Source organism: Babylonia areolata, chromosome 21, assembly GCF_041734735.1.
Source record: "Babylonia areolata isolate BAREFJ2019XMU chromosome 21, ASM4173473v1, whole genome shotgun sequence".
Lineage (NCBI taxonomy): Eukaryota > Metazoa > Mollusca > Gastropoda > Neogastropoda > Buccinidae > Babylonia > Babylonia areolata.
The window spans coordinates 32,428,810-32,445,158 of record NC_134896.1 but is presented as its reverse complement, the minus strand read 5'-3'; the positions used below and the strand labels follow the sequence as shown (position 1 = coordinate 32,445,158).

Below are 16,349 nucleotides of genomic sequence, written 5' to 3'. Positions count from 1 at the left end.
AAACTGTCAGTGTTAGGTCACCATGAGGCCACACACCAGAAGAGACCCTGCAATGCTGCTGAATTACTTCAGAGGTGTTCATTGGTACATGCTATGATACAACATATGCAGTACATCACTTACTAGGCCCCTGATTGATTACAATAATTGCTTCCTTGTAGAATGATACAATGCTTTCACAGGCATAGAAGTGGAAGGGAGCTCAAAACTGAGGTTACCATGAGAGCAGGGTATGAAACATTGCAGAATTTGGGGACTTTTTTTTTCTGTATCATGATAGATGAGACTGATGATGCTATAGATGACTGTGAACATTTGGGACTGCATGACAAGACTGCTCTTTGCACTTCATAATATATACCGGTATTGGCTCTCTTGCCACAAAGTTTATTTGTGAAAAACACTCCCCAACGCCAAATATTTTGGCCTTGATGCTCTCAGTCATACAACTGAGTCCACGTCAAACCAACACAGTGGACTTGTTCCCTTCAAACTTGGTCAACAGGGGAAGGTAAGTTAATTTCCTGGTGTATGGGAAAGTTGGCTGCAGGTGCCAATCTTTGATCAATGTGAAAAACACTCTGTTCCACATGACCCCTTGATGTCAATTTAAGTCACCTATGGCTGTGAACTGTCTAGTTGACTAAAGTCGCCTATATGGTGAAAGGGTTAATCAGGCTCATGACACCTGCAGTGCTTGTCAGAAAATTATAGCAACATTCGCGAAGACGCACCTGTGAAGTGGATGACACCCGACCATATGAACACAATATTCCCATTTGAGTCCATAGCCAGCTCAGCTGTGGGTAGGAGCCAAACACAAGCCGAAAAATCACACCAATACATGCTTATGATGGGTTCAAATCCACATCCTTCAAGCCATCATTATGTGATACTATCCAGTTCATCACAGTGGCTGGTTCATTTGATGACATTGTTGGCAACGGGGGCGATGATTTTTCAACTTCAGTTTCAGTTTCTCAAGGAGGCATCACTGCGTTTGGACAAATCCATATACGCTGTATCACATCTGCTTGTCAGATGCTCGACAGCAGCATAACCCAACACACTATTCAGGCCTTGAGTGTATGCATATACATTTGTGTACCTATCAGTGTGGATTTCTTCTACAGAAGACAACACTTTTGTTGCCATGGGTTCCTTTTCAGTGTGCCAAGCGCCTGCTGCACAAGGGACCTCATTTTATTGTCTTATCCAAATGACTAGACGCTTTAGTTTGATTTTTTTGGTCAAACTTGCAAGATAGGGTGAGAACAGGAATCGAACCCAGACCATCATAGATACTGCACTGGCAGATAAGCATCTTAACCATTCTGCCACCTTCTTCTCTGATTTTTTAACAGCTTTTCCTGATGTTTTAAAAATATTCCATGGGTTCAAATGTAAAACAAACTGTAACAACATAATAGTGACAACATTCGCATATCTTTTTTTTTGTTGTTTTCTTTTTTTTTCCTAAATATATTCATTTATTGTTTTGCCTGTGGAAACACCAGGTTTGAAACACAGACTCATCGTCTCATTTTGCGTTCTGATGAATGTTTGTGTTTTCAATCTTGCCTGCTATCAATATTTTCATTCAACTCGTATAAATGAATAAGAAATTATTATTTAAAAAAAATTAAGATTCTTTTTTCTTGTCATTTCTTTACTGACAAAAAAACATATGCAAGAGGACCATAGACAGCAGTCACAGATGTCAAGTTACAAAATTGAAAAGGGCAAGATATGAATTCTGGGTTATATACAAAGAAAGTTATAACTTCAACATCATGTTATGACACACAGAGGTGTAAATGGAGATCACACGATTCACAGCCATTAATAATTGAGCATGTTTGTTTTTGTTTTCAAACATGACTGAATTATTTTCTAAGATGACTGGTTTGTTTTTTTCCGAAACACTCACTGGATCATTGAAATCAGAATTTATTTATACAAAGTTATCTACATAGTTATTTCTTTTGAGTCAATACAGAAGAACTTCAAACAGGTCTCTCCTCCAAAACATACAAATAAACACAACTCAGTTCACCTCTTTATTGAGCAAATATTACCAAGCATCCATTTGAATTTTGTTCAGGTAATCAAAATGAAAGCATATAAACAGTTCAAACATAAAAAATGTTTGCTGATTCTACCATTAATTTAAAAATGAAATCGTATGAACAGTTCAAACTTGAAAAACGTTTGCTGCTTCTGCTATATAAAATGAACTCCCTTCCAGTGTGTGTTGTCACCTGTCCCTTACCATCTCATGTTCTTCTTCAAAAGATTCTTTGTCTCCTTCATGGATTGCAACTCCCACATGGCCACATTCAAACCTATCTTTCACATACATGAATAACTGTTTCTACCCCACCATTTAGTCAGCAGTCTTGTTTAATGGGTGTGTGTGCTTGCCAGGTATGTCTGTGTTTCCAAAACCCTCCAAACACTGAAACAGATCATGGGATCTTGAGAGTGCACATATATGATATTCTACCTGCGTATGCAACGTAAACCGAATTTAAGCATTAGGTCTGCTTGCATGTTAATTTGGTAAATCAGAAAATCTCAGTTGGTGTTGTTTTTGTTTTTTGTTTTTTTCATAACACAAATGGACCCAATGCACATCATCAACACAAGCATAGGTGCAGTTCAACATACCAGAGTATTAAGTAAGTGGCTCATGATTGTTAAATTGATTCTAACCAATTCTGCAATTGTAAAGAAAGTAACTTGCATATAGTAAGTCAACTAAAATTTGATCAAACATTTCTTCTGTCTTTGTGTGAACATTACCAAACAAGGCTACCAGTTCTGCACTAAACTTCATTCTAATTTCTTGTACACGTTTCACATCTTCCTTCCTCTCCCTCTCTTTCTTTGCCTCTCTCTCTCCCTATGGCTCTGTCAAGTCAACAAGACAGTGATTCTGGAAAGCAACAGATTGTATCCATGGACTCTATTCTTCTTACTGCAACAGTGAGGAAAATGCTTTAAATCAAATATGATCTAAATTTGTTCTTTTTAACGAGGGAGACAGAAAGAGAGAGAGTGGGGGGTGGGGGGGGATCATCTGACCCCAGTCACACACACAGTCACACATATACAGACACACACACACACAGACACATATTCACACAAAAACAGATGCATACATACACAGGGACAAAGACAGACAGAAACACATATTTACCTCATCAAACAATATGTGCATCACATTTCACACATGCTCTTTAATGTTTGGCACCAGATCTGAAGTTCCAAAACATAATGTGATGATGCTGAAAGACAGACACCCAGTGTACATGCTGTAGCAGTGATCACAAACTGCCAAACTGAATTTGATCCACATGATATTAACAAACAAATGACATGTACCAAAAAATAAAACTGTGGAGGGATTTTCATCAGATATACCAGTATGGCTCCAATGAATATGTACAATTATTTTCGTCAGAACTCGAAATCAAATTGTCTCCACACTCATCTGATATCTTGCTTGAACACGTGAGTGGCACAGTAATTGTCAGCCTTGTCCTTTGAAGTCATGCTTGTACGATATTTTACACTATTAATTTCTTGTCATGTTATCTGGCATTTCCTCAACATCGCCATGTAAGTGTGAATGTGTGTGTATATGGTGTGTGTGTGTATGCACATATTTATATGTGTGTGTGAGTTTGCATGGCAACTTCTTTATCCTCATAGAATCATGTGTGTGTGCAATAATAATAATAATGAACATTTCTATGGCACCTGTCCAGATGATCTGGTCTCAGCGCTTACAAAAGAACAATTCATACATTTCATTTACTCTCTCTCTTTCTCTCTCTCTCACACACACTAAGAGACAAAGACAGTTACAGTGAATGTGTGTGTGATCTTTGCTTTTTTGGAAACCCCATCACCCATGCCATTTCACAGGTATTACCTCTATGCTGCTCATCTTCAGTCCCCCATACCCTGCCACTCACCTGCTGCAGTCCCAGTGCCGGCACTCCACTGGGAGCTATCAGATGCTCATCTGTCAATACAGAATCCGTGAGAGTCTGGTTCATTCCCACTCTCACCCTTTCTCTCAAGCATGACTGGAAAATCAAACTGAGTTTCAGTTTCAGTTTCAGTAGCTCAAGGAGGCGTCACTGCGTTCAGACAAATCCATATACGCTACACCACATCTGCCAAGCAGATGCCTGACCAGCAGCGTAACCCAACGCACTTAGTCAGGCCTTGAGAAAAAAAAACAAAAAAAAAACTTTCAAAAAGAAAGCCCAGAGCATGAAACAAGAACATTTCCAAAATATGTTAAATGCACTTAAAAACAAATGAACACGGATGGAAAAAAAAAAAAAAAGCATATTTACAGAACATGTTAAGATTTATGATTAAGAAAAAAAGAAGCGTCTAGTTGTTTGGATGAGAGGTATCATGTGTAGCACACACTTGGCACACTGAAAAAGAACCCATGGCAACGAAGTGTTGTACTCTGGCAAAATTCTGTAGAAGACATCCACTCTGATAGGTACACAAATATATATGCATGTACTCAAGGCCTGATTAAGCATGTTGGGTTTTGCTGCTGGTCAGGAATCTGCCTAGTAGATGTGGTGTGGCGCATGTGGATTTGTCCAAATGCAGTGACACCTCCCTGAGAAAACTGAAACTGGGAGCTATCAGTGACAGACAGCTATAAGGCCACAAGCCTGGGGAAACTCTGCACTGCTGCCGAGTCAGTTTGGTGGTGTGCAATGGCGCCTGTTAAGATTCAACATACAAAGGACACCACCTAATATAATCCTTCTGACAACAATCACTGCTTTCTCACAAAGCCAGTCTGAGTAGCTTCCCCTGGAAAGGGAGCCACCACCATATTCCTCCAAGGACAGTCCCTCAAGAATCTACCAACACTGATGATCTTGATGGAAATCATTTGAAACATGGAAATGGTGGGGAGTTCAAAACCGAGGTCACCATAAGAACAGCAGACTAGAGGCCAGTTATTTCTTTATTTGATGATGAATGGTGATGAGGAAGATAATGATGCTGCAGTGGAGGTCCATTTAGATACAGGACTACTTGACAAGACTGTATTCTACTCTTTCCTTCATATTAGATCCTGGTGTCAAACAGATGCGACAGATAGACCCTTGCAGTGCTGGTCTGGAAATTTGAGCAACACCCCGAAAGACACATCCGTGAAGAGGATGACCCTCGATTGTGTGGTCCCAGTCTTCCCATTGAGTCACTCAACTCTGGGTAGGAGCCAGCCACAGGCCAAAACATTCCAACTCTGATTGGGCTTGAACATACATTCTCCCAGTCTTCAGTCTACGGCCACAAGCACAATATCATGATGGCGTGTGTGTGTGTGTGTGTGTGTGTGTGTGTGTGTGTGTGTGTGTGTGTCTGTCTGTCTGTATAAGTAGGTTCACTGGAGAGAAGATTACATTTCACAAAAGCAAACACCTCCCTCAGATGGCGCAACTTAAAGAAATCTCATTCTTCACAGTTCTGCAAACTGTACACATAGATGTCTTCATGCCCTCCCATGATGAGCCCCACGTTGCCAGGTGACCTTCCCCACCTGGTGGAGAAGCGAACAACAGGAATGAAGTACAATGAGGCCTCGTAAGGGGGTGGAATAGTCAGAAGCAGTTTACCCGTCTTCAAGCACCAAATCTTGCTGTAGCAATCTTGGCCAGCTAAAACAGACAGATCAAGATGTTAACATTCAGTAAGAGGTCCATGGAGATGGAAAGCAAGAAAGAAAACAACAGATTATTACCTCTCTATTTTCACACACACACACACACACAATAACAACAACAATGACAATAGGACATTTGGTACACCTAATCTAATGATACAAAAGCCCTGGACGTTTACAATAAAAAATGCATAATAAAAACATACAAATACACCCGCACGCACATATCATCCCGTTCCAACTCCATCCCATAAACCCACACCCACAAAGTGTAGACACACACGCATGCGCGCAAACACATCCCAATCGTTCAAGGCATACAAACGTGTACGTTTAAAATTAGTAAAAACAATAGAAGTAAAAAAAAACAACAAAAAAAAATGGATTTAAACATAAAAGTAAAGAAAAAGAGTTATTTACTGATTTGAATTGCTGGAAATAATGGAGTTTTCAAAAAGATTTTGAAAGAAGGGCAAGAAACAGCATGACAGATAGGTAACGGGAGTGAGTCCCATCCACACACACACATATACGCACACAAACGCACACACACATAAACAAACATCATACCTGCATACAACAAAGACTGTGACTCGTCAATGTGGAATGGGAGTTTGCACTGGAGGTTAAAGAGACCACTGTAAGTCAGCACTTCTTTCTGCATTCTCAAGTCCCACTTCTTGATCTGAAACAATCATCAGGAATTTGATTTATGCAACAACAACAATACACACACGCACACAGCCAAACACACACTCGCACACACATATGTACAATCATGATGCACTTTCTCTCTCTCTCTCTCTCAGCCACCCCTCTCTCTCTCTCTCTCTCTCTCTCTCCCACCCCTCTCTTTGCTCACTGTTTTGAAGTGAAACATTTTTTTTTTTTAATCTACTTACCACAACATATTTTGTCACAAAGTGCAGTATCAAAAGCGATGACAAACAATCAAGCAATCTAGTAAACAAGCAAATAAATAACACAAATCTTTTATGATATGAATTTCTTTTGATCACTAAAATTCCAATTATTGTATGATTGGTATGTTTTCCCTTTTTCCTCTAATCACAATGTTGTTGTTTCTTCTTTCTTTGTTACGAAAAAGATTTGACAACAACAAAAAATTCAAAGTTACCCCTCCTATTGTTGGTGATGATGATACTGCTAATGTGCTATACAAAACATAACCTGATGCAAGGGACCAAAAACAAGTTTCAAGTTGCACCTCCCAGTCCTATGCATAATCTTTTTTTTCCCCCATTTGTGGGCTGCACTCCTTCCCTCACTTGCACAAACAAATATAAGTTGGCTTTTACTAACAAAGACCCCGCCATTTAGGCAACCATACTCTGTTTTTCACGGATTACCGGAATGTTCATGTTTCCATTACCCACTAAACACTGACACAGGTCATGGGATCTGTATCGTGGGTATTTGATGTCTTGCAAATACTTACGCACATGGGGGTTTAGGCACAAGCAGATCTGCACAACTGCTGACCTGAGAGATTAGAAATATCTCCACCCTTCACCCACCAGACAGAACCAGGATTTGAACTCAGGACCCCAGGACTGAAAGTCCTGTGCACTTGCCACTTCGCTATCAAGCCCACTGAATGATGATGGTGGTTCAAGAAAATAATATTACTTCCTAATGCGAGGGACAAACAAAATGTTCAAGTTACCCCTCCCAAGAAGTCACTGGCGTATACATAGTTCTCTTCAGGAGACAGGCGCAGACAGCAGACGCTGCTAAGGTGATTCATCTTGCTGTGACATACAGGACTGGCATTACTGGTGCGCAAGTCATGCAGCAGAATACTGCCCCGCCGAATGCCGGTGTACATCTTTTTGCCACCATCCTCCTGAAATACATGCAATCATTCTTCACACATACAAAAAAAAAAAAAGAGAGAGAGAGAGAAAGAGAAGATTATGTTTGTCGACAAGAAAAGAAAGAAATTTTAACTTTCTTCTGCAGAGGAAGCATTGCTATTCTGTTCCTGCAACCAATACCACTTCTGGATGAAGGTACACAATGGTGTTCCTTGTTCTTTAGATAGGTGCAGTGCACTGTCAGCAAGTTTGTATCAAACTATGTGCTGACAATAGTTTCTCCAGCTTTTCCATGGTCAAAGGGAAACAATTCTTCCTTGTTCTAAGTAGGAATGTGGTGATCTTTAAACAGCTTGGCTGCATACCTTTGCATGTACTATGTAGTGAAGATGGCAACAACAGGACTGGTTTTTTATTGCTGCTGGTGTCATCAAAATAATTCAGATAGAAAGGTGAGTTATCTAAAGGTAATCAGTACAGTCTGACAAACAAAGAGAGTTATCCAACAGCAGATTTGACTCTGAAGGACATCAAAATATTTTTTTTATAGATTATTGTAATGTCTTTCAGTCTCATTATATACAAATTGTACTACAACAAATATGTGCAGACAAAACCCTAACAACAGACGACAACACTAAGAAGGCACTACCTGCACTGGAGCCAGTATACAGACAAAACCACTAAGTATTGGCCATAAGAACGATTAATTTAATTACTGCAAACTCAACTAGAAGAGCATAAACATGACAAATATAAAGACACAAGCATAATTCGACCACTCATAAAGAACTTATGCAAAAGGCTGAGCCAATGCATAAATACTGGTACTACATTTAAAACTTTAATTTCATGCGAGTTAGAATGCAAGCACAAACACATACAAAAACATGTGCTTACACACACACACACACACACATTTAACATAACAGAGGTGAAAAGATGTTAAATGAAAGTACTACTTCTACAACTACACAAACATAATGTGTGCATGCACACAAACACAAACAAGTACACACACACACACACACATTTAACATAACAGAGGTGAAAAGATGTTAAATGAAAGTACTACTTCTACAACTACACAAACATAATGTGTGCATGCACACAAACACAAAGTACACACACACACACACACACAATTTGTGCAAACAAAACTAAACCTTGAAGACTACTTCACATAAAAACATAGTGTCACTATCCTCATAACCGGATAATTCATTTAATTATCATTCACAACCATCCTACCTTGGAAAACACCTGAGCGAGAACATCACTCTTCAGGGTGTTGAACTGCCACTTGAGGCGAGTTCTGGCATCGACAATGTAGCACCCCTTCTCCGTGCCCACCCCAAACTGTTGCCTGTGGTAGTTCCAGGCGCATGTCCACACCGCCGGCCTCCCCAGGCTGTAGCTCTGGTGGTCAAACCCTGCAGGTGCCGTCTCCAGACAGCGGATGACCGCCACACTGCTCACCTGCCCTGTGTGACACATGGTGGTGTACAGGGCAAACTTCTTGCCAGGGTGCTGTGGGAACTCGCACCAACACAGGCTGGTGATTTTGTCCCACGACTGAAAGCCTCCGTCACAGGCTGTGAACCTCACCGAGAGCTTCCTGGACTGAGAGGGAGAGTTGTGGACGTTGAGCAGCTTCAGTCGCTGCACGGTGGTGCCAGACAAGGACCACAGACACAGCAGCTGGCCATGGTCCTGGCTGACCTCCATCTGCTGCATGTGCTCTGCGCGTAGCTCGTTCGGGAATATCGGCGACACTGGGATGGTGTCTGTGTGCTGCAGCTGTGAGGCACAGTTGTGGATCCAGGTCCGTTCCAAAGTGGACCTGTCCACCTCCCCTCTCTGGTAACCATGCAGTAACATGGATGACAAAGAGTGATGAACTCGTCGATGATAAACACTTTCCCTGGGTGGATATGGCACACACTTCTGCTTAGAGCCTGCTTCGAAAGCTGCCACGTCCTTTTGACGCTGAGTTTCTGCTTGTTTTTTACGAATGCTTTCATAGGTGATGGCGCTTTTATCATCCTTTTCAACATAATTAGAGGATTGAATTTTGAAGTAGCGCTTCTTCTCCGGATCATAATAAAATCCAGGAATTTCTGGAGTCATGGTAAAGGAAGGCACAAAAGAAATTAAATATAAACATAAAATAATACTGAAAAAACAAAACACACACAGTACACACACACATAAAACCAACAACAACAAAAAAAAAAAAATCCCCCAGTGCTTTCAAATCAAATATTCTGCACTGATTTCAAATATATCTTTGTGTAACGGCACTTACCAAAAGATGTGTGCCGTTGTTATTTTTTTTAATTTCAAATATATTTTAGTGTTGCTATCAGCTATGTGTAAATAAATATACATATTTTAACCTTGGAATCTTATATCTAAATCTTGTAACTGCAGACAGATTGAACAAAATGAAAGCAGTATCAAGTCCAAGGTGACAAGTGAAAGATATTTATAAAGCTCTATACATCATCCATCCAGGAAAAACGAAAACAATAAAGAAGTGGTCTACTGCAGAGCCACTTCCATTTTTCACTTTACCGCACAAATAAAGAGTATGCTCTCAACCCCAACCAGTACACCAAAAGGATACCAAGACTGTTAGAAGCAGCAGCAGCATTAGAAGCAGAACCACCAGATGGACCAGAACCAGATTCATACTGCCAATCAGAGGACTGTCTCTTTCTCCTCTGTGCACCACTTGGCCGTTTCCTTATCTTTCTGTCACCAAAAGCACCTTGGGAACTGTCTTCATTGTTATGTTTGTCATCACTACCAACGTCTTTGCTGCCTCCAGCTCTTCTGGCTGTCTGGTTGCAGGCTTCCCTATCGTGTCTGTAATCACCTTGATGCTTCTTCTTGCAGTGTCTGGGCCTCCTATGGCCAGTCTGGGTCTCATCATCACCTGTGTGCCTTTCACTTTCATCCTGCCAGCTGCCTTGGGAATGTGAACTAAATCCTGGACTTTTGTAGTGACTGTCATTGTTACTGGCATCCCTCCATCTTCTTCCCTTTTGCTTCTTGCTTTGTTGTCTGCCTTGCTCAGCCCCTGTGCAAGTCTCATGCTCTTTGTGCTGTGTATGTCTGTGACTGAGCGCTGGTGGTTTTGTTCTGTCACGATCAGACTGAGAACAGCTTGCTGCATCAGTCCTGGATCTCCCACCAGCTGATGCTGCAGAATTCCTGGACGTTTCATAATCCATTGGCTCATGACTGTCACCAACGTCAGCATTTGATGAACTGTTTCCTGGGCATGACAGACCTTGTTCACCACTGCCTGTCCTCCATCTCTCCTTCCGTTTCTTTTTCCATTTTCTCTCCATCTTGTATCAGGCACACTTCCGTCTCTCCAGTCCTGGAATGCTGATAACAGATGAATAAGCAACCAAACTCTAGCTCAAGATTTGAAATTAGAGCTGGTTGTTGGCTGAAATTTGTATAAGGTTCCAGAAAAATATTTAAATTGACATATTTCTTTGATAGACACAAGTCAAAACATGTATATGTACATACATACATACATACATACATATATATATATACATATATATATGCAGTAGATACTGTCTGCATAATGATTTGCCCTGTAAGAAAACAATAAAGATATGATCAAAACTAAGTAAGAACCAGATCTTCAAGTCATGGAGTCTGGACCTTTTTTCCCCTCTGTTTTTATCTTTTTGTTTACATATGTTCTGGGTAGTTTGTTTCAGTCAACTGGTGGTGGTTAGTGCTTACCTTTTTTATTGTTTGATATATACTGTACATGTTACTCAATACAGCTATTCTAATCTGGAATTATGTTGGAATCATTTTTGTTAATATACTGTACCTATTGTAAACTGATCCATATCAAGCGAAAAATACAATAACGTGACCAACAAGAATTATTCTGATACCGTTTTAGCTAATTTGCTGGATCTATTGCAAACTGTGCACCTCCATATCCAGTACAAAATACAATGGAATGTCTAACAGCCATGACCTGCTATTTAGTTTCGCTGACAGTAGAATGCATACTACATACACAAACTTTTAACTCTATGGAGCGACAAACAGGATAGGACTGCAAGAAAAACAGAAATCAAACACTTAAGATATGGGGGTCCAGGTAACTAGGTGTTCCTTCTGTGAAACATTTCAATAAACTGCTGAAATTTTTGTGGATAAAAAAGGCATTATCAAGTGGACATTAGTGTAAAAGAAAAAATTAGTCCATTGATTATGAAAAAGTTTTCAGTCACAACTTTCCCATTTCTCATAAATTTTGTATGGTTCATTCCCTTCCAAATTCATTATCATGTCTGCACGCACATGCACACACACACACACACAGACGGAAGGTGGCAGAATAGTTAAGATGCTCATCTGCCAATACTGTGTCCGTGAGAGTGTGGGTTCGAATCCCGCTCTCGCCCTTTCTCCCAAGTTTGACAGGAAAATCAAACTGAACGTCTAGTCATTCGGATGAGACGATGAACAGAGGTCCCGCGTGCAGCACGTACGTGGCGCACTGATAAAGAACCCATGGCAACAAGAACGTTGGCAAAATTATGTAAACGAAATCCACCCTAACAGGAACACATGTACATATACATGCATGCACACATGGCCTGACGAGCGCGTTGGTTATGCTGCTGTCAGGCAAATGCCAGGATGCGCCACATTCAAGTGCCTTTACCACTAAGACTGCTACCAATGCTAGTAATGAGTGTACAATGGTGATCTCCTTCCTTGGCATGGACTGGGTTCCTGACGAACCAGCGGTGAAGTCTGCTGAGCTAATTTTAAAATGAAAAGTGGGTGCCCGCAGCACAGAAATAACTTGGTCCAACTTGATCTGTTCAAGTGGCACTGCCGGTCAGTGATTCTTTGCTGATCATAATCAGTCATGTATGACCATAAAACATCACAAACATTATCAGTTCATTCTAAATGAACGAAAAAAACACACGAAGAAACAGCCTTCAGCATGTATTACTTTCACAAAGTTCTTGTTTTGCTTGTTCTCGGTTCTGTCTGCTCGCACACGTTTTGTACAAGCCGACGAAAACACACCTATTCACCAGAATTTACTAAAACCAAACAAAACGCATGTCGACCGGTGTTAGCCCAAACTGTTTCCCCTTGTAAATTGTCCTTCCTTCCATTCTTCCTTCCTTCCGAACGGTGAACACAATCACATTTTGATTATTCTGTGACTGTGTGGGTGATCTACAGTAAAAGGCAATAACGCTACAAAAAACAAAAGAAAGACTTCTATTTCGCATTATATAGGCTGGACCATTCCGGCTCCACCAGGCTGGGGATAAACCCCGACCGGCACAGCTCCAGCCCATCATTTACTGCTACTTTGATCCATGATCCCTACACTAACAATTAAAAATATTACCTAAATCTTCTTTCTTTCTTTGGTGGTGGTTCACAGGAGAACAAAAACAAAACAAAAAAGAAGAAGAAAAAAAGTCACTTATCATTTAAGGCCACTGCGACACCGTCGATACAAAAGAGGCCAGTGGTATTGGCCTCCACAGCTGTCAGGGGCAGAGCGTTCTTTGCTGACTGTCACTCCAAGGTATTTAATGGCGTCCACGGTTTGTAATATGTGGCCAAGATGCAATTCGTAAGTTTGCCCCCGTGTTTTCCTGCTTTTCGTCACAACTGAGTAGGGTGTAGCATTTTCCAGGATGGAACACCATGTCCCAGCTCTTCACCCACTCAGAGAGTCTATGGAGGTCTTGTTGTAGCTGCACATGGTCCTGGAGCTCTGCTACTACCTCAAGTTATACACTGTTGTACCGTCTGCGGCGAACAGGCGTGCTTTTGATGCCAGCTTCTCAGTCAGATCATTGATGTGTATCAAAAAGAGGCATGGACCAAGGACTGAACCCTATGGTTCCCCTGAGAGGACATCAATAAAGCTGGAGCTAATCTCGTTTGTGACCACAGCCTGTCTTCTGTTGCTGAGGAAGTCTGCAACCCATGCACTGGATTCACAACGAATACCGTAATAGTGGAGTCTGTGCAGGAGCAAACTGTGGCTGACTGGCCTTGTCAAATGCCTTCGCAAAGTCCATGACAAGGACATCTGTCTGTAGCCCCTGTTCCACGTTTTCCAGCAATTCGTCAATGAACTCCAGAAGGTGCGTTTCACAGGATCTCCCTCTCCTGAAGCCATGCTGTTGTTTGCAAAGCATCCTGTGTTGTTCAAGGTGATGCATGATGGAACTCCTTATGATGTACTCCATAATCTTACATGGTACGCTGGTCAGGGACACTGGTCGATAACTGGCCGGATCATACTCAGTGCTCTCGTTTCCTAAAGATTGGTGTTATGTTGGCATTCTTCCAATCAGATGGAACCAACCGGGTGGAAATGGTTGATCGGAATATTGTTGTTAAAATTGGTGCCAGTTCCGACGCTAGTTCTTTCAGTACTGACGCGCGGCGGGCTGATGTTATCTGGTCCACTGGCTTTATCAAATTGAACTGTATAGGCGGCAGGAAATCCCGGACAACCCCCCCCCCCAAAAAAAAAACAAAAACAAAACAAAACAAAACAAACAAAACAAACAAAAAAAAACACAACAAACAAAACAAAAAAAAAAAAACTCAAGTAAAATTACAATGGGGGTCGGTCTTTGTAGTTGTAGTTTGTAAATTGTGTTGTTCTGTTTTCCACGTACACTGTAAATGCCCACTGTAAATATATCTAGGCCGATCAAGTCGGACTACACTGAGTGTCAGTGACTTCCGAGCCAGTGTTTCGGAGACAAGATTCAGTGAGACCACTGATATGCATATAAACATATCAGTGATTGAAATATATAAGATATTGCACTGGATATTCCAACCAAAGCATTACACAGAATCTGTTCGCACTACAGTAGTACACACACAACGGACCATCAACTGAAACTTATGCAATGACAACTGAATCCTTTCATCAGTCACATTTAACCCGGTTGTTTTCACACCTGTTTTTGATAGAGTACTTCACGAGTGGAACAGTCTGCCTATAGTAATTACATTGCTACTACGGGAACACTTAACAACTTCAACGAAAACTCCCGTGTCATCAGAGTGATACTGGAACTGGACTAGGACTACTAACAAAAACATCAGTCTGCCCGCACGGCACAATTTTCTCAAATGAGAAGCGGGCTATCTGAGTTTTTATTAGTTTACATATTCAGGCAAAACTGAGGCTGAAGAATCCCTAAATCCGACACAAGATAATTGATAATCACGGGGATTTGACAGGACTCAATGCCGGGCAACCAGTGACGCAGGGCACTGATTCGGATGTCACTTGAAATGCATCCCCCGGCCTGCCTGGCCAAGGTCTCAGAGGCAACGAAACTCGATTAGTTCCGGTCACAGCCGGTTTTTGAACATTGTTGCCAGACCGGCAAAGTTCTCAGTCATGATTCTCACACACACTGACCCCTAAATGGCGGCGGGGCAGGGACCGGGTGGGGGATGGGGTAGGGGAGTGAAGGCGGCAGAGCTGTCGCCTCCCACCCCCACCCCGCTTTTTTTTTTCTTTTTTTTTTTTCCATCTGCACTCTATGATATACTCCCACGTACGTCGCTCATTCCCCAGGATCCAGCGAGGACACCCCCACTGATCAGTGTTCTGTTTTTAGATCAGTGGGACACCCCTAGGACTGCCAGCCAGGACTTCACCCATCCACCCACCGGCAGCAGCGCCCCACCGGCAAGACACCAGACCAACCCCTAACCCGGACGAACAGCCAGACCGACTCATCGCCTCGACTACATGCCACTTCAGTTTCACGGGGCACGACCCACGGGCAAAACCACAGCCCATAGCAACAACCATTAAATTCAGTCACCTCTGCTACTGTCGCTCAGTCATTCCGAGTGCCTCATTCGTGCTCCCGTCACGGTGATTTCCAGACCATCCCGACGGCACTGTTCATACCTTTTCCAGAAGATGCGCTGGTTTGTGTGTGTGTGTGTGTGTGTGAGAGAGAGAGAGAGAGAGAGAGAGAGATAGACGATATGTGGATGTTCATCAGTTCACGATTTTCCCTGAATTACTTCTGGTCAAGTTATTGCAGGAAGTTGAAATTGCATATATATATATATATATATATATATATATAACATCTACAGTTCACGTGGTAGTTTGCATCTCTGAACTCAAAACAGTTTCTCTTACATGTGCTATGGTGGAGTAAGGTGTGATAATGGAGCCAGTCGAATGCAGAGCAGTCATCAAGTTTCTGTACTTGAGAGGCCTCACACCAAGGGAAACGTTCGATGAGATGAATAAGACTTGTGAGGAGGATGCCCCATCGTATGAATGACGTAGTCAAGCACTAGCATTGTCAGTTCAAGAGAGGCTGGACATTGTTGGAAACAGCTCCCATTCCCGGGTGACCACAGTCCGCCACTGATGAAGACACCATCCAGCAAGTGCATGACGTGGGGGTGGGGGCGTGGGGGTTTGGGGAAGAAAATCAGGAAGGCCTCTTTGACAGACTAATCACTGGCATGCAGGATGAAACATGGATCCATCTTTAAGTTATGATCCAGAGACTAAATTTATTGTCAAAGCAATTGAAGCATTTTAACTCACTACTTCCGAGGAAGGCATGTGTCAAACCCTTGGTGGGGAAAGTCATGCTCACGATCTTTTGGAACCAGAGTAGTGATGATGGATTTCCTGGTAAAGGGTACCACAGTATAACCGGGCCATACTACGCTTCGTTGCTGCGCGGCAGCCGGAG

At 41.9% G+C, this 16,349-nt stretch overlaps 1 protein-coding gene across 1 annotated transcript; it reads right to left on the bottom strand.

The window, feature by feature from the left end:
• Positions 1-2,058: 2,058 nt before the first annotated feature.
• LOC143296373 (DDB1- and CUL4-associated factor 4-like) lies at positions 2,059-12,638 on the bottom strand. The gene is made up of 6 exons (XM_076608249.1): positions 12,572-12,638; positions 10,184-10,953; positions 8,806-9,674; positions 7,404-7,583; positions 6,287-6,401; positions 2,059-5,711 (listed from the first exon to the last, which is right to left on the bottom strand). Exons 2-6 carry the CDS (start codon positions 10,911-10,913, stop codon positions 5,506-5,508), a joined length of 2,100 nt encoding a protein of 699 aa, XP_076464364.1. The 5' UTR covers positions 10,914-10,953; positions 12,572-12,638; the 3' UTR covers positions 2,059-5,505.
• Between the last annotated feature and the right edge of the window lie 3,711 nt (positions 12,639-16,349).

What these genes read in the sequence shown, in the direction of transcription:
- LOC143296373 (XM_076608249.1), bottom strand. Translation starts at nt 10,913, where the DNA reads ATGGAGAGAAAATGGAAAAAGAAACGGAAGGAGAGATGGAGGACAGGC. An exon ending in TGCTGCTTCTAACAGTCTTG is followed by an intron (nt 9,675 to 10,183) that starts GTATCCTTTTGG and finishes CCATGACTCCAG; the next exon opens with AAATTCCTGGATTTTATTAT. An exon ending in CCAGTGACTTCTTGGGAGGG is followed by an intron (nt 6,402 to 7,403) that starts GTAACTTGAACA and finishes TGATTGTTTCAG; the next exon opens with ATCAAGAAGTGGGACTTGAG.